This window comes from Myotis brandtii, unplaced genomic scaffold, assembly GCF_000412655.1.
Source record: "Myotis brandtii unplaced genomic scaffold, ASM41265v1 scaffold368, whole genome shotgun sequence".
Taxonomy (NCBI): domain Eukaryota; kingdom Metazoa; phylum Chordata; class Mammalia; order Chiroptera; family Vespertilionidae; genus Myotis; species Myotis brandtii.
In genome coordinates, this window is record NW_005364139.1 from 660,477 (window position 1) to 677,745 (window position 17,269).

Sequence of the window (17,269 nt, forward strand, 5' to 3'; positions counted from 1 at the left end):
TGTGATCTCGATCCCCCACCCCCACCCCCACCTGCAACTGGCTAGCTGTGTCACCCTGTTCCCCAGGTGGGATTCCAGAAGAGGACAAGACACCTCTTAGGCTTGCACACCCAGCTGGAGCTGGTCTTGGCAGCGGTCTCTCTACTGCTGGCTGCACTGCTTCTGGGCTGCGTTGTGGCCCTGGGGGTCCAGTACCACAGAGGTAGGTGGGCTCACACCGGCCCCCAGCACTCCCAGCTGTGGGGACTCTGGAGCTGACGGGCCTCTAAGATATCCTCTGGGTGGGCCACCTTCCCCGGCTTGTCTCCCTCCTCCCAACCTTCCTGCTGTCATGGCCCCTCTCAAAGCATTTGCCTTTCTCAGACCGACTGACAGCCCCCTATCCTGGCCATGTCCCTGCCACAGACCCTTCCCACAGCACCTGCCTTACAGAGGCCTGCATTCGAGTGGCTGGGAAAATCCTGGAGACCCTTGACCGCGGGGTGAGCCCCTGTGAGGACTTTTACCAGTTCTCCTGTGGAGGCTGGATTCGGAGGAACCCCCTGCCTGACGGGCGTTCTCGCTGGAACACGTTCAATAGCCTCTGGGACCAGAACCAAGCCATCCTGAAGCACCTGCTCGGTGAGTGCGCCTGTCCGGGGCCTGTGCCAAGTACCTGCTTCATGCCCAGCATAAGGCTTGGCACTCAGTAGGTACTTAATAAATGTCCACAAATGAAGAAATAACTGGGAATACTCCTGGGGTAAGGGATGCAGAGAGCAGGGGCCTCCTGAAAAGTGGAGATGGGTTTCAGGGGGCAGACCTCTAAGTACAATGGAGGGACTCCTCTCTGCATTCTGCCTGGAGGGCTGCTGAGCTGTGGTAGGCACCAGGGAGCCTGTAGTGCTCAGAGATCTTGGATGGTCTTCATGGACAGGGGAGAGGAAGCCACACTTGGCTGTTTCACCCCGTCTTCCTGGGTTTGCATTAGGAGGGAAGCCCCTTGATCAGAAGGCAAAAGAGGGACCAAGTAAGGGCCCGGGAACCTGCTCAGCAGTCAGCATAGTTGCCACCTGGACCTTTATTCTACTCCACAGAAAACACCACCTTCAATTCCAGCAGCGAAGCTGAGCGGAAGACACAGCGCTTCTACCTATCCTGCCTACAGGTGGAGCGCATTGAGGAGCTGGGAGCCCAGCCGCTGCGAGACCTCATTGAAAAAGTACAGCCCCTGGGTGGGCTGTGGGCAGGGAGAGGACAGGACTTGGAAGAGGGTGTGGAAGCTTTGGGGGCCCCTGTGTCATAGGTTCTACGATGGTCTCTACTCAGATTGGTGGTTGGAATGTTACGGGGCCCTGGGACCAAGACAACTTCATGGAGGTGCTAAAGGCAGTAGCAGGGACCTACAGGGCCTCTCCCTTTTTCACCGTCTACATCAGCGCTGACTCTAAGAGTTCCAACAGCAATGTTATACAGGTACAGGGCTGGGGAAAGGTGGGGGAGGACTTATGGACCATTTGCTGAGGCCAGACTCTCCTCCCTTCTGACCAGCAGGCTGGGAACGCCCCCCTGCACAAGAGTCCAGGTTTAGGTGGGGGTGGGCTTACTCCTTTACCTTGCTATTGCAGGTGGACCAGTCTGGGCTCTTTCTACCTTCTCGAGATTACTACCTAAACAGGACCGCTAATGAGAAAGTAAGGAGCATCCTCAGAGTCCCCATCCCTGCCCCCTGTTGAGCTGGGCTGATCTCTGTTTACTTTTCCCAGGGTCAGGGTGGTGAACTAAGATGAGCCTGTCCTATCACCTAGTGAGCTGACTACCCTTCCTTCCTCCTTTTTCCCTTCATTCTTCCTTCCCTTCCCTTCCCTTCCCTTCCTTCCTTTCTTCTTCTTCTTCTTCTTCTTCTTCTTCTTCTTCTTCCCTCCTCCTCCTCCTCCTTCTTCTTCTTCTTCCAGGAAAACATTTTATAGGCACCTACCGTGTGCCTGTGCAGTGGGGGAATTCTGAGATGTACCTTTTAGAGTTACAAGAAACTTTCAGTGTAGATGGGATCATGGACCTAGATATCTGAGAATAAGACTCCAAGAGGGTTTTGGGGACTCAGGAGAGACTTGGGTAGCCAGAGAATGTTTCCTAATAAGATTACATTTGAGCCCTACCACCGTGGCTTGGTGGTTGAGCGTAGACCTATGAACCAGGAGGTCATGGATTGATTCCCAGTCAGTCGGGGCACATGCCCGGGTTGCGGGCTCGATCCCATCATTGATGTTTCTCTCTCTCCCTCTTTGAAATCAATAAAAACATTTTTTTTAAAAAAGAGCTTCAAAAATTAAAAAAAAAAAGATTACATTTGAGCCAGGCCCTGTAGAATATCTAGGGGTGAGTGATATTATGCTGGGTAAAAAGAACAGTTTAAACAAAAGTGTTGAAGAAGGAGAGGCTATGGTGTACTTGGACCATGGGAAGGGGTCCAGTTTGGCAAAATGAGAGCTCAAGCAGATGAGAGGCTGGGAAGGTGGACAGGGTCTGGTTCTGGAAGGGATCTGCAATGGCAGCCTAAGGAGTTTTTGTATAGGCCTTGGACCAGTGCATGCTCCAGGGCAGGGAGGGAGTGACCCACTGAGCAGTGCTCTGGGAAGCCAGTTTGGCTGGGGTGTGAAAAGTAGATGCAAGAGAGGGAGCTTGAAGATCAGTTAAGAGTTTCTGCAGTACTTCAGGCTCTGAGTCTGTAAGGATCCAAATGGGGGAAGAGGCAGAGGGACTGTTAGGAAGGGAAGGATGCAGGAGACATAAGTCCCAATTGTGAATTGTTGGTGACTGGATGTTAGAAGAGAGGAGTGGGAGGAGGAAGAGATGAAGCAAGCTAAGGCTACCAACCAGAATGATGGCGGAATGGTGGGGTCCTTAGAAAGTCAAGGGTGCCTGCAGGAGAACCAGCTTAGGGCACATTGGGTCAGAGGAAACAATGTGATGTCACAGGAAAAGGGCAGACTCTGAACTCAGACCTTGAGTCCAGTCCCAGCTCTGCAGCTTGGTGCAGGTTGATCCAGCTCCCAGAGACTGTTCCTTCATCTGTAAAATGGGATCATAGCACCTACCTCATATGGTATTTTAGGGGGGGGGGTGCAAGCTTATGCTCCTGCATGTGGCAGACACTCAGGGAGTGGGAGCTGCTGATGTTAGACGTGTGAGTGTGAGGGACCTGGCACCATCTGTATGGAGAGGTCAGCAGGCAGCTGTAAAAGCTGGGTGCATTCCTGGAGAGAGGATGAGGCTGGAGGGAGCTGTGGGCTTGAGGGGCATCTCCTTGGAAACCTAGACAAAGGCTCTAGGAGAGAGGAGAGAAAGGGGGAGAACAGGAAAAGGAGAAAAGGAAAGCCTTTCTCAAGGGCAGTGGGAGAAAAAGAGCCAGAAGAGGAGGCTGCTACGGAGTAGGACAGCCAGGAGAGCCATTTATCCTTCTTTCATTCATTCTCAAACACTTACTGAGCATTCCTCAACCAGACCTCTTCTAGGCCTGTGGTGAACACGACATTGCCACTGCCCTCCAAGTGGGGGAGAAGACATGAAATAGTTGGGTACATCCTGTTTACAGTTGCCAGGACTGTTACAGAGAAGCATGGCATTCTGAGAGTGAGTGTAACAGGCAGCCAGCCTAGTCCTGGGGTCAAGGTAGACTGCAGGGAAGAGAGAGTGTTCTAGGCAAAGGGAATGGCTAGCTTATGTCCAGGCTCTGAGGTGGGAAGGAACATGGTCCATTGACAGACTAGAGAGGGGAGCAGGAAGGGAGAGGGGTCCGAGTCCTTCTGGACAGGTATATAGACTCATATATTACATGAACATTGTGGGTCAAGTGTAGCATTTATCCCAAAAGAAATAGAGAATCAAGTGCAGGGAGTGGTGTGAACAGATGTGTGGTTTTGACATCATCGGAGTCAGAGGAGGAGAGAATTTGGAGAATGCAGGAGAGAACCACGTGGTCCAAGACTTGGAAGAGGGCAGGAGAAAGGCTCTTACCGTGTTTCCGGTAGTCATGGGTAGGGAGTCTCCTATGCCAGCATCTCAGGGAAGCTGCAGTGCAAAAGGTTCAGAGAGGATAAAAAGTTAGCAGTAAAGCAAGGTTTAGCAAAGTATCAAGGGTCAGTTTCAAGATGAAGGTAAGGAGGTAGAGTGAGGAAGGGGTAAGTCAGTGGGCAGGGTAGGGGTTAAGATCACTGGTTGAACTAACCATCCCCCTGAGGAGCTGGGATGACTGAGACTGATACTCACACCTCTGCCTCTGACACCAGCAGTGAGGAAAAGGAGAGGTGGGGACCATGAGAAAAGCTGAAGTTTAGAGAAAGGGATTCTAAAACTTTTCAGTAGAAGGAAAGAGAAGATGGCCTTTGGTGATTAAGGGAGCTCCGGGTGAGAGTGCAGAGTGGTCCCTGGGAGGGGGACCACAGAGAGTCAGTGCTAAACAGTGCTGAGGGGCAGCGGAAGAAGTGGTAAGCAGAGGTGGCGGCCAGAGCAGATTCGCTCAGCCTTGGGCAGGACCTGTTGCTGGGCTGTAAGGATGACTCGGGGTTTTGACAGGTGCTTACTGCCTACCTGGACTACATGGAAGAGCTGGGGATGCTGCTGGGTGGACAGCCAGCCTCCACACGGGAGCAGATGCGGAAGGTGCTGGAGCTGGAGATACAACTGGCCAACATCACGGTGCCCCAGGACCAGCGCCGGGATGAGGAGAAGATCTATCGCAAGATGAGCATCGCAGAGCTGCAGGTGGGGCCAGTGGGGAACAGGGACAACTGGGAGGCGCCAGCCCCTGGCACAGACCTCTCAGCTTCTCTTCAGGCCATCTTCCTGAGGCAGCCGATCCTTTTTTCATTTCCTTGCTTTTCTGAGCTTTCCAGCTGCATAGTTGCTATCCTGGAAAGAAAAGTGGTGACCATTGTAGGCAATCTTTCACTGGGCCATCCCTTGGTCCCTTTCTTGTTGCCTGGGCATGCATAGAGAGATCAAGTTAAAAACTTGTAACAACTTGTACAAGATATCCACGAAACAATCAGAAAGTGTGTGGAAGCATCTCCTAGGGGGCCCTCATGGTGCCAGGCATCAACCCTTCAGTTGTTGGATTATGGAGAAGTTGGGTAAGGGGGTTCTAGAGGAGAGGTCACCTATGTAGGGATGCTGGGTGGTATCAGAGGAATGGTGTTTTCAACTGTTAAGAAAATCTGTGAATATCTGTGCCCCAGCTAAATACCACACATGGTGGTTTTCCTTGAGTAAGTGACTGGGCTCTGAGATTGAGGGGCGCTCAGGCCTGGAAAAGGGTTTATTGAAGGAAGGGGCCACAAAGCAATTAATAGGTGTTACCTTGGTAATGGGAAGGACTCCCAGGCTTCAACATATCAGTGGGTGAAGGGTCTGCTGGGAGCCAGGTGAGCAAGCAGGGAGGCTTGAGATATATTTTGCTCCCAGGCCCTGGCGCCCTCCATGGACTGGCTGGAGTTCCTGTCTTTCTTGCTGTCACCGCTGGAGCTGAGCGACTCTGAGCCTGTGGTGGTGTATGGGACGGATTATTTGCAACAGGTGTCAGAGCTCATCAACCACACGGAGCCAAGGTATGGGGGATGGGGCTCAGGGCTCCGGGCAGGTTCCGGGCAGGAACTGAGCATAGAGAAGTGGCATACCAGACACATAAGGATTTGACAAGGCCCTGGACATTCCAGCCAGCAAAAAACAATGTCTGTGACCTACTCCCCTTGGCCAGGGCTTCAGGGGGTCTACATGTGATCTGTATCCCTGCTCCAACCTGACTTCTGCAGGCAGGTGTATGGTCCCAGGGAGAGAGAGAGAGAGAGAGAGAGAGAGAGAGAGAGATTGATTCTGGGACAGCTCCCACCTACGCCTCTCAGCCAGCTGCCTGCACATCTGTGGAGCTGGTGTGGGGTAGAAATGGTAACCCACCTGTCTTTTTCTTATGTTCTGGTCTGGACGCCAGCACCCTGAACAATTACCTGATCTGGAACCTGGTGCAGAAGACAACCTCGAGCCTAGACCGACGTTTTGAGTCTGCACAAGAGAAGCTGCTGCAGACCCTCTATGGCACCAAAAAGGTGGGCTCCCCCTCTCTGCTCCCACTTTCCCGCCCGGCCTCGCCGAGGCTTCACTCTTACTGTGTCAGGCACCGGTTGCCTCATGGTGTGTTACGGAGCACAGGATTAGGAGTCAAGCGGGCTTGGGTTACAACCCCAACTCCTCCATTTTTTTAGCCAATGGGCCTTGGTCATGTCACCGAGCCTCTCTGAATCCCCATTCCCAGGTCTGTAAAGCAGGAGTATGTGCAGGAAGGATATATGCCGTTCTTGGTTTCTAGGCGCCCTGTTCCGTGGGGAAAGTGGACATGTACAATTATTTAGGGGTGATAAGAGCTCACGTTGAATGGAAGACCTTCTTCATGTTATAGGACAGAGGTGGGGACAGCACATTATACCTGGGGGGATAGGTGGCATCAGGAAAGGCTACTCCAAAGAGGTGACATTTGAAGAGTGAGTTCTCCAAGAAAACAAGAGAGAAGGGCAGTCCAGGCAGCAGGAACAGGATGTGAATATTCCCAGAGGCCAGAGGGAGCATGGTGGGTTTGCATGTGTTCTGGTGTGAGCTTGAGAACAGGGCAGCCGAGGCTGAGGGTGGGGAGATGGGCCTGGGGCCATCGTGATGGGACCCGAAGGTTGTGTGAAGAAGTCTGGCATTGATTTTTTTTTTTTGATTTTTTTTCAGGGATGGGGAACCATGGGATGGTTTTAAGGAGAAGAGTAACGCAGTTAGATTTATGTATTAGATCATCTTTCTGGCAGCCAAATGGAAGATGGAGGGGAGTGGCTGAGGAGAGGGGAGGAGAATGGAATTAGAGTTTCCAGTTAGGAGAACACTGCAATCTTCAGGCAAGAGATGAGAGTGTTGTAGTGCAGGGCAGTGGCAAAAGGGTGGTCGGGAGAGATGATTATGAAGTGGTTTGTAGAAACTGGTGATAAATTGAATGTGGGGGTAGGGAGAGGGAGGGAGCTGGTGCCTTCCAGGTTTCTGGCGTGGGGGACTGAGATGTGGAGCTGAGCAAAGAAACCTCTGGACCTCAATGGGCCTCTTAGGAATTGAAGAGGAGGAGAGTGCCAGGAACAGAGTGGGCAGCACACACGTTTCTCCCGAGGTTTCTCTGACGGGGTTGGCACACCTTGTGATAGTGCTCCTCATTGTCCATGGAGTCCAAGGAGAGATGGCACCCAAACCCAGGCCTCCATTGTCTCGAGCTGAGAGGGGCTGGCCCCAGAGACAGCTTGGAGGACAGAGCCCTCTCTGGGAGGCCTGGCTCTTTGTCCCTTGCAGTCCTGCATACCAAGGTGGCAGACCTGCATCTCCAACACGGACGATGCCCTTGGCTTCGCTCTGGGCTCCCTCTTTGTGAAGGCCACGTTTGACCGGCAAAGCAAGGAAATTGTGAGTTTTCAAGTTTCCTCCAACTCTACCCCTTGTTTTAGTTAAAATTCACTGTTCATATTTGTGAGTACATATAGGAAAAAATGGAAGGAAATTGGGACTATGGGATTATGACGGGCTCCTTTTGTCCTGTAAAGTTCTCTGCATTTCCCAAATTTCCTATAATGAGTTTATGCTACCTGTTTCATAAGAAAAAACAATTATTTACTTATTTTTCTCACCTGAGGATGTTTTTCATTGATTCGAGAGAGGAAGGAAGAGGGAGCGAGAGAAACATCAATGTGACAGAGAAACATCGACCGGTTGCCTCATGTAGGCGCCCCAACTGGGGGTCGAACCTGCAACCTGGGTGTGCCCTGACCAGAAATCGAACTCTTGACCCTTCGGTTCAAAGAATGAGGGTCTAACCACTGAACAACTGACCAGGGCTTTATTTATTTTTTTATTAAGAGATGATAATGAATGTGCTGAAAGTATTATCTACAAGAATGTTTATGGCAGTGTTGTTGATAATAAGAGAGAATAAAAACAGCTTAAATGTCTAGTCATAGGAAAATGGAAAAATAAACTGTGGTTAGAATGGACTATGAGGCAGCTTTAAAACTGATGATATATTTTTAAGTGAAAAAAAAAGTTGCTATATATATATATATAATTCCATTATATATATGGAAAGACACTATAAGTTAGATAATCAAATGTTAAATGAAGTTGTCTCTGAGTGAGGGATTATAAGTGGTCTATTTTCTTCTTCAAGTCTTCTCAGTTTTCTAAATTTCCTGCTATCAATGCTTTCCCTTTGTAATCAGATAAAAATCAATGCGCTACATTAAATTTAATATTAATTCAATTGAATTTTCAGTTAAAATTTTTGATTAATTAGAACAAAAGACACCCGCAATCCCAGCACCTTCACAAAGCATGTTTCCTTCTCATCCTCCCGAGATGCTCAGCCTTAGTTCAGGGATTTGGGCACTCCCACATGCTCCCCTGGAAGGACAGGGCTGGGACACCAGGTGGACGGGGAAGAAAGGACTCATTAATGCGAGTGGGGGCCAGACTTGTGTCCCTTCCCCCCCAGGCAGAGGGGATGATTAGCGAGATCCGAGATGCCTTTGAAGAGGGCCTGGGACAGCTGGTTTGGATGGATGAGAAGACCCGCCAGGCAGCCAAAGAGAAAGTAAGCTGTGGCCAGGGTTGGGGCGCCATCTTGAGGTGGGGATGGAGGATACAGTTTTATGGGAGACAGGGGAAGGAAACCCCTTACCTGGTCTCTTCAGGCAGATGCCATCTATGATATGATCGGCTTCCCGGACTTCATCCTGGAGCCTAAAGAGCTGGATGATGTTTATGATGGGGTGAGTACCTCTGCTCATCAGTTTTGAACTTCAGCCCCATGGAGGGGCACTATTCCCTGGGCTCAATAGGAGCTCAAGCACTAGGAGGGAAAGAGGTGCTGGTTAGTTCCTTTCAGAGGCAATGCAGGCAACCTACATTGCTCAGGTGCCGGCTCTGTGCTAGGCTGCAGGCCACACGTTAGTAGAAGGCAGTGTGAACCAGCAGGGATTTGCAGTCAAACCTGACTCAAATCCTGTTTTTACCCCTATCTGTGTAACCTTGGACAAGTTATATAACCTCTCTGTCTCTCTGGGCCTCAGTTTCTTCATCTGTAAAATGGGGGTCCTATAAGTACCTACCTCGTAGGGTTCTTGTAAGAACAAAAGGAGGGAGTATGTGGAAAAAAAAAGAAGCAATGTTCATAAGTGCTCTTCAAGTCTTGGTGTTTATTACTTACTAGATACTTTATGGTTGAAGGAACTGAGGCTCAGAGAGGTGCTAATTAGTAGCCAAGCTGGAACTTTTATCTGCTCCAACATGTTCTCTTGCTTGCTTTCTCCTTCCCACCATTCCGATAGTATGAAGTCTCTGAAGATTCCTTCTTCCAGAACATGTTGAATTTGTACAACTTCACTGCCAAAGTGATGGCTGACCAGCTCCGAAAGCCTCCTGGCCGGGAACAGTGAGAATGGAGGGCGGTAGACAGTTGGGGCAGCAAGAGAAGCAGGGGAGGTTTCCAGGGCTTGGGGGGATGGGCAAGACTGATCCAAACCAGTGACACAAGGTCCTTGCTGGAGGTCGGTCAAGGCTGCTGGGCTGGGAGGAGCATCGGGAGCGTCAGGAGACTAAGCCTCTGCCTCTCCGCCCCCAGGTGGAGCATGACCCCCCAGACAGTGAATGCCTACTACCTTCCCACCAAGAATGAAATTGTCTTCCCTGCTGGCATCCTGCAGGCCCCCTTCTACGCCCGCAACCACCCCAAGTGTGTCTGAGGCAGGAGGGACTGGGTGTTGGAGCCTGGGCCTCTGGGTGGGCTGGGAGCAGGGCTGGAGGTGGGATCCAGAAATCCCCCTACCATCTCCTCACTCAGCATTCCTTACCTGCCAGGGCCCTGAACTTCGGTGGCATCGGTGTGGTGATGGGCCACGAGTTGACACATGCCTTTGATGACCAAGGTAGAGGCCCATGGAGTTGTTCCCTTCAGCCTAGAATTCCCAGTGGCTCCTGCAAGGCCTTGAGATGTTGGGAGCAGGTCGAACGGACCCTGGAGGGGGGAGCTCCTGACCCCAAGGGTTGAGCTCTGGTCCCAGTGGGGTGCAAAGGTTCATTCTCCTCAGGGCGTGAGTATGACAAGGAAGGGAACCTACGGCCATGGTGGCAGAATGAGTCGCTGGCAGCCTTCCAGAACCACACGGCCTGCATGGAGGAGCAGTACAGCCAGTACCGGGTCAATGGGGAGAAGCTCAACGGCCGCCAGACGCTGGGGGAGAACATTGCTGACAACGGAGGGCTTAAGGCTGCCTACAACGTGAGTGCCTGGCCAGCCCTCCAGTGGCTGAGGCCCACCCTGGAGGGAAAAGAGCCCAGGGGAGGGGGGGAAGGGGGGGGGGGAGGCCCTGGTGGCCTTACCGCTCCTGTGTCCAACCCTAGGCTTACAAGGCGTGGCTGAGAAAGCACGGGGAGGAGAAGCAGCTGCCAGCTGTGGGGCTCACCAACCACCAGCTCTTCTTTGTGGGATTTGCCCAGGTATTGCCCTCCTGGGAGGCCTGGGGTCTGCCCCTCTCCCACTTCTTCCTGGGTGTGTCTTTAGAAGTCTGGGGCATGTGGGAAGTGGGGCCAAAGTTGGGGGGTGGAAGGTGGTCTGGGGAGGCCTCTTGGCTGGGGCACACCCAAGCCTGTGAGGAAGCCTGGGGAGAGAGGATTCTTCAGGAGGCTTTTGCAGATCTCAGAGGGCAGGGCCGGGCCTGCTTGAGGGGGTGGGGTGGGCAGCAGGACTAATCCTCACCAGGTACTGGGAGGTGGCAGTGGAGGAGGAAACTAAAGCCCGGGTACAGAGTGGCTCATCCAGGGCTACCCAGGAATAAAGTAAGTGGCGGAGTGCGACTCAGGCAGGGTGTCCTCGAGGCACTTTGCACGACAGCAGGCAGCCTCTGGGGGTGGGCTTCTTCCCCTCAGATGCAGCAACCCCATTTCCAGGACAGTTTTGAAGGGCCATCAAGGAATTTGGGAGAGAGGGTGCAGTCCCCTCCCTTACTGCTGATAGCCAGGGGTTGGAGCTGATGCTGGCTGTGTTCCTGAGGCCTCCTGAGCTGAGGGGCAGTGCAGTGGTGGTTTGTGTCCCTGGATGGCTCTGCTGCAGCCCAGTCTGTGACCTTGCCCACATTAGACACCATATGTCCCCGTGTCTGTCCTGGCCCGCAGGTGTGGTGCTCGGTCCGCACACCCGAGAGCTCTCACGAGGGGCTGGTGACCGACCCCCACAGCCCTGCCCGCTTCCGTGTGCTGGGCACTCTCTCCAACTCCCGTGACTTCCTGCGGCACTTCGGCTGCCCTGTCGGCTCCCCCATGAACCCAGGGCAGCTGTGTGAAGTGTGGTAGACCTGGGTCCGGGGAGAAATGGCCAGCTGTTGCTAGGGCCTGGGGCAGCTCGCCCAGCAAGGCTGTTTGCTCTGGAGTTTGGAGAAGGCACATGCCAGCTAGACTGGGTCTAGCCCCTCCACACCACAGGTGACATAGGTCCCAGTCCCTGCTCGGCCACCACATTGTGCCTCTGCTTCGGGAGTGCCCCTGCCTCTAGCAGAGCCCCCACCACTCACTGTGACATCCTTCCATGTCACCTTGCCTGAAGGAGGCCTGGGTGGGGGGTGGGGGGCACCAGCTCCCCCAGGAAGGAGCCGGCCTTTCTAGCCCCAAGCTCACTTGGCTTGATGGCCATGGGGCCTGCTATGCTTCTTCTGGAGGCTCACACAATGCTCACTTGGGAGTGGACTTAGCTCCTTTAGCACCCCCCTCAGGGGCCGCCCTCCACCTCATGCTCCTCATACTGCTGCTTCCCACACTGCTGCCAACCCTCACTGACAGACCAACTGTGCTTGGCTCTTAGTGGAAGCCCAAGGGCCTCTGCAAGCCTCCCTGCTGCCTCCTGGTTCCCCTGGGCTCAGAGTGGACGTGTGTATGTGTAGGGGATGCTAGTTCCTGTGTCTTGGGGCACAACTCTTAGGGGAGGGCTGAGTCTTCCCGGACCAAGCCGGAAAGCAGATAGAACAGGGAGAGGGAAGGACAGAGTTTATTTTTACAGGGAAGAGGGTGGGGAGGGTGTGGTCTTGGCCCTGTAGGACCCTGTGCCAATAAATAGACACGCATCAGTCAGCCTGTCTCTTCCTTTGGTCCTGTTTTCATTTATTCATTTACTCATTCCACCAATGTTTATTGAGCAGCTACTATATGCCAGGCACTCTTGTGGACACTCAATAACTCACTCACCAGAAACAGGGGACTGACGTTTGAAGCCCCAAGAAGATAGAGAAAGAGAGGTGGGATGGAAGAATGGGATGAAGCTAAATCTGGTTGGGCAGAGTACATCCTCTGCTCACTGGTGGCCATATCGCCATTGCCTGCTGTTCCACAGTTCAAAGGCTTTGCCACTGCCCTCCCCTGGTGTGTGCAACTGGGCCTGACACTGAGTTCAGGGTAACTACGGCACTAGGGTCAGCTTGAAAAGTGGGTGGCACTCACCCTGCAGTGGAGGGAAGTATGCCATTCCCTGGAGCTCGGAGTACCAGCCGCTGCTTGCAGGTGAAAAGGCATGCATTTCCCTAGTACCTCAAAGGCTCAGTGCTCCTGAGTCACCTACATACACTCATCAGGGCCTAGCAAGTGCCAGGCACAAAGATGGCAGATACAGCTGTCACCCTCCAGAGTAAGGGAGGGAAAGAAGCATTTATTGAAAACCGCTTGCATTCCAGGCACCTCTCACTCAGTCATTTATTAGTTTATACATCCACAGATGTATCTAAAGAAAATGTAGCCGAACCGGTTTGGCTCAGTGTATAGAGCGTTGGCCTGCGGACTCAGGGGTCCCAGGTTCGATTCCGGTCAAGGGCATGTACCTTGGTTGCGGGCACATCCCCACTGGGGGGCGTGCAGGAGGCAGCTGATCAAACTCTCTCACTGATGTTTCTGGCTCTCTATCCCTCTCCCTTCTTCTCTGTAAAAAATCAATAAAATATATTTTAAAAAAAAAATAAAGAAAATGTAAATGATGTTCCAACAATGTTCCAGTCCCTGGTGCTGCAGAGATGAATAAGATGGTTCCTTCTCTCAAGCGACTCTCCTCTTGGCACTTTCACCTTCATGAGCTCATCTAATCCTCATAGCAACATTTTTTGTTGTTGTTGATTCTCACCTGAGGATATGTTTCCATTGATTTTTAGAGAGAGTAGAAAGGACGGGGAGAGACAGAGAGAGAAACATAGATGTGAGAGAGACACATCGATTGCCTTCTGCATGCCCCAACCAGGGCTGGGGATCAAGCCTGCAACCAAGGTACGTGCCCTTGACCAGAATTGAACCAGGGACCCTTCAGTCCGAGGACCGATGCTCTACCCACTGGGCCAAATCAGCCAGGGCGCAACATATTTTATAAGTCCTCCAGTTTCCATTTTACAGATATAACACTAACCATTTCACTGAATTCAAAGAGACCTGATTGAAATCAGCTTTAATAGCTGAATGAACTTGAGCCTGTTCCTTAACCTCTATGAGCCTCAGTTTCTTTACCTGTAAAATGAAAACTAGAGCAAACTGTGGAAAGAGTCCAGTCTCAATTCTCTTTAAAATTCAGTGTTCTGCCCTGCCTGGCGTTGCTCAGTTGGTTTGAGCGTTGCCAGTATGCCAAAAGGTTGCAGGTTCAGTTCCTGGTCAGGGCACATGCCCAGGTTGCAGGTTCAATCCCCATTGGGGGTGAATGCAAGGTTCTCACATCGATATTTCTCTCGTTCTCTCTAAAAAGAAATCAATAAAAGCATGTCCTCAGGTAAGAATTAAAAAAAAATAAAATTAAAATTCAGTGTTCCCGAAGATGGGGGTAGGTTTGGTTGAGTTTGGAAGGTTAAGAGCGAAACTTTGCCAGGGATTGGTGCTGGGGTCCCTGGTGATAGCACCAGCATGTGCCCCACAGTTTGTCTCCTGTGCTAGCACCAGGCTGTCCCTATAAAGAGCTATATTTGGGCCCCTGTCAAGTTACCTGAAGTGCTGGCTGCTCACCAAGGGAAGGAAATAGCTGGCTACTCAGAAAGGAGCAAAGTGGCTTTGGGAACTCTAAGACCAAGGGAAGGCATAGTTTGAGCCACTGCGAACATGACTACAGGAGGGACAGCAAAATGTATCAGAAAGAGGAGGGCCATCACATCTGGAAACCTGGTTCTGCCTCCAGCTGTTACCCCCTAAATGTGTGACACTAGGCATGGCTCATCTCCTCTTCAGGGCTCAGTATCCTTAGCAGTCTGTAAAATAAGTAGTTGATTTGGGTGAGATGATGTCTGAGGACCCGTTCAGCTTTAATGTTTTAAAAAGGAATTCATGGCCCTAGCCAGTTTGGCTCAGTGGACAGAGCATCGGCCCATGGACAGAAGAGTCCCAGGTTTGATTCCGGTCAAGGCACGTACCTCCATTGCAGGTTTGATCCCTGGCACATGCCAGGAGACAATCAATCAATGTGTCTCTCTCACATCGATGTTTCTCTCTCTTTGTCTCTCCCCCTCCCTCCCACTCTCTCTAAAATAAAGCCAATGGAAAAATATCTTTGGGTGAGGATTAACAACAAAAACAACAATAACAAAAAAGGAATTCCTGGGCTTAGCAAATTCCGGAACCCAAAGAAATACTAAGAAATGATTCGTGAAGTTTGGGTGTTGCATAGAGGATGAGATTTATATGTCAGAGAGCATAATGAGTAAGGAGAGAGGCTTGGCAGCATAAAGCCTTGCCTTGACATCTGATTTCAGAAGCCAACTTAGAATGCTGACCAGCTGACCTCTGTGACATAGAAATTCCATATCTGCAAAAAGGTAAAAGTGTCTAATAATAATAATAATAAGTAGCAGCTTTCATTTACTGAGTCCCTATTTTGTTTAAGCCTATACTAAATACTTTAAAAACACCATCTCACGAAATTCCCACAATCATTTATAAGGTGGTTTTATCATCTCTGTTTTACAAGGAAGAAACTAAGGGAAAAGATTATATAACTTCTGCCTGGCTGGTGTGGCTCAGTGTTGAGCATCAACCTATGAACCAGGAGGTCATGGTTCAATTCCTGGTCAGGGCACATGCCCGGGTTGCGGGCTCAATCCCCAGTAGGAGGCAGCTGATCAATGATTCTCTCTCATCATTGAGGTTTCTCTCTCTTTCCCTTCCTCTCTGAAATAAAAATATTTTTTAAAAGATTACATAACTTCCAATGTCAGATAAGTCAGGCTGCATTAAAATAATATTTGGAACTCAAATGCTGTTAATCACCACCATTTAGTCTTCTAAGTCATGACAGTTTAGACTCAAGCACAGACAACTGTTCTCCGGGCAATTTCATCATACTTCTATGTGAGATCACCACCAGCGGGTACATTTCCATGCTACCCAGCTCCCTTTGGCCAGGCACATGTGACAAGTAGGCAGCTGCAGGAAACTTAGGCACATGTTGAGCTGAAATTAAGCCAGGTAGCACCTGTTTGTTGAGCACTCTGCAGGTGCTTGGTTCCAGAGGAAGGCAAGGTGAACAGGTGACAGACCTTCACCCTCAGTAGCCCCGCCATGCTAAACATGCATCTGTGATATGCTCTGGTGTGTTAAGGCAGAAAGGGAATTAAAGGATGGTGCTCCTGAGTGGACACATGAGAGCAATTATTGGTAAGGGCTGGATCATAATCTACACTGTCCCATTAGGAAGTATGATTAGTTCCCATACACAACTAGGTAACATGTCAAATAATATGATTATACACTTGGAAGCACGCTGGAAATGTCAGGCTGGAGGAGAGTCCCTTATAAAATAAGCAGTTTAAGCCCTGGCCAGTGTTTCTCGGTGGTAGATCATTGGCCCACACACCAAAGGGTTGTGGGTTCGATTCCCGGTCAATGGCATGTACCTGGGTTGCAGGTTTGATCCCAGGCCCTAGTCAGGGCATGTGCAGGAGGCAACCAATTGATGTGTCTCTCACATTGATGCTTTTCTTTCTCTCTCTCTCCTTTCCTTCTACTCCCTCTAAATATCAATGGAAAATATATCCTTGGGTGAAAAAAAATAAAAGAGACAGTTTCAGTGGGTCTATCATGACTCACAAAGGAGAATCTGGACAGTTTTTCAATGCCCCACTCTGGCTCCAAAGAGAGCCCCAGGCCCTTATTGTATATAAAGATGACATTCAAGAAATATTTGTCAGCCCTAACTGGTTTGGCTCAGTGGATAGAGCATTGGCCTGCAGACTCAAGGGTCCCAGGTTCAATTCGGGTCAAGGGCATGTACCTTGGTTGCCTTGGTTGCGGACACATACCCAGTAGGGAGTGTGCAGGAGGCAGCTGATCGATGTTTCTAACTCTCTATCCCTCTCCCTTCCTCTCTGTAAAAAATCAATAAAATATATGTAAAAAAAAAAATATTTGTCAGCCTGGCTTCTGTGGCTCAGGGGTGGTTGAGCAACCTATAACTCAGAAGGTCACGGTTCCATTTCTGGGCAGGGCACATGCCTGGGTTGCAGACTTGATCCCCAGTAGAGGGGGTGCAAGAGGCAGCCAATCAATGATTCTCTCTCATCATTGATGTTTCTATCTCTTTCCCTCTCCCTTCCTCTCTGAAATCAATCAAAATATATATATTTTTAAAAGAAATATTTGTCAAGGCCTACCATAAGCCAAGTATTAGGTTGGGTGCTATGGGCACAAAGATGGAGAGGACACAGTTCCTGTTCTCCGAGAGTGCAGAGTCTAGGGAAGGCGAGAAATATGTATCAAGCATGGTGGAAGTACAGGGAAGAAATGAGTCACTTGAAGGGTAGAACAGGAAGTGTCCTGGACAGGTGACATTGAGCTGGAGTGCGATTCCGGTCAAGGGCATGTACCTTGGTTGCAGGCACATCCCCAGTAAGGGTTGTGCAGGAGGCAGCTGATCGATGCTTCTCTCTCATCAATGTTTCTAACTCTCTATCCCTCTCCCTTCCTCTCTGTAAAAAATCAATAAAATATATGTAAAAAAAAAAATATTTGTCAGCCTGGCTTCTGTGGCTCAGTGGTTGAGCATCAACCTATAACTCAGAAGGTCACGGTTCCATTTCTGGGCAGGGCACATGCCTGGGTTGCAGACTTGATCCCCAGTAGAGGGGGTGCAAGAGGCAGCCAATCAATGATTCTCTCTCATCATTGATGTTTCTATCTCTTTCCCTCTCCCTTCCTCTCTGAAATCAATCAAAATATATATATT

The 17,269-nt window shown here is 50.6% G+C and overlaps 2 protein-coding genes across 4 annotated transcripts in view; both read left to right on the forward strand.

Moving 5' to 3' along the window:
* The window catches only part of ECE2 (endothelin converting enzyme 2), a 32,300-nt gene extending 20,135 nt beyond the window's left edge, over positions 1 to 12,165 (forward strand). For all 3 annotated transcript variants that reach the window (XM_005872137.2, XM_014544508.1, XM_014544507.1), the window contains exons 3-19: positions 67 to 202; positions 406 to 621; positions 1,077 to 1,201; positions 1,309 to 1,455; positions 1,608 to 1,673; positions 4,555 to 4,743; positions 5,443 to 5,585; positions 5,966 to 6,080; positions 7,348 to 7,458; positions 8,540 to 8,638; positions 8,739 to 8,816; positions 9,375 to 9,478; positions 9,668 to 9,778; positions 9,904 to 9,971; positions 10,134 to 10,324; positions 10,447 to 10,542; positions 11,218 to 12,165. In XM_005872137.2, coding sequence (XP_005872199.1) covers positions 67 to 202; positions 406 to 621; positions 1,077 to 1,201; positions 1,309 to 1,455; positions 1,608 to 1,673; positions 4,555 to 4,743; positions 5,443 to 5,585; positions 5,966 to 6,080; positions 7,348 to 7,458; positions 8,540 to 8,638; positions 8,739 to 8,816; positions 9,375 to 9,478; positions 9,668 to 9,778; positions 9,904 to 9,971; positions 10,134 to 10,324; positions 10,447 to 10,542; positions 11,218 to 11,394 — 2,172 coding nt within the window. In that variant the 3' untranslated portion in view covers positions 11,395 to 12,165. The remainder of the gene's footprint in view (positions 1 to 66; positions 203 to 405; positions 622 to 1,076; positions 1,202 to 1,308; positions 1,456 to 1,607; positions 1,674 to 4,554; positions 4,744 to 5,442; positions 5,586 to 5,965; positions 6,081 to 7,347; positions 7,459 to 8,539; positions 8,639 to 8,738; positions 8,817 to 9,374; positions 9,479 to 9,667; positions 9,779 to 9,903; positions 9,972 to 10,133; positions 10,325 to 10,446; positions 10,543 to 11,217) is intronic.
* The window catches only part of PSMD2 (proteasome 26S subunit, non-ATPase 2), a 27,627-nt gene continuing 11,139 nt past the window's right edge, over positions 782 to 17,269 (forward strand). Inside the window, exons 1-2 of the mRNA XM_005872135.2 lie at positions 782 to 786; positions 3,395 to 3,400. Coding sequence (XP_005872197.1) covers positions 783 to 786; positions 3,395 to 3,400 — 10 coding nt within the window. The 5' untranslated portion in view covers position 782. The remainder of the gene's footprint in view (positions 787 to 3,394; positions 3,401 to 17,269) is intronic.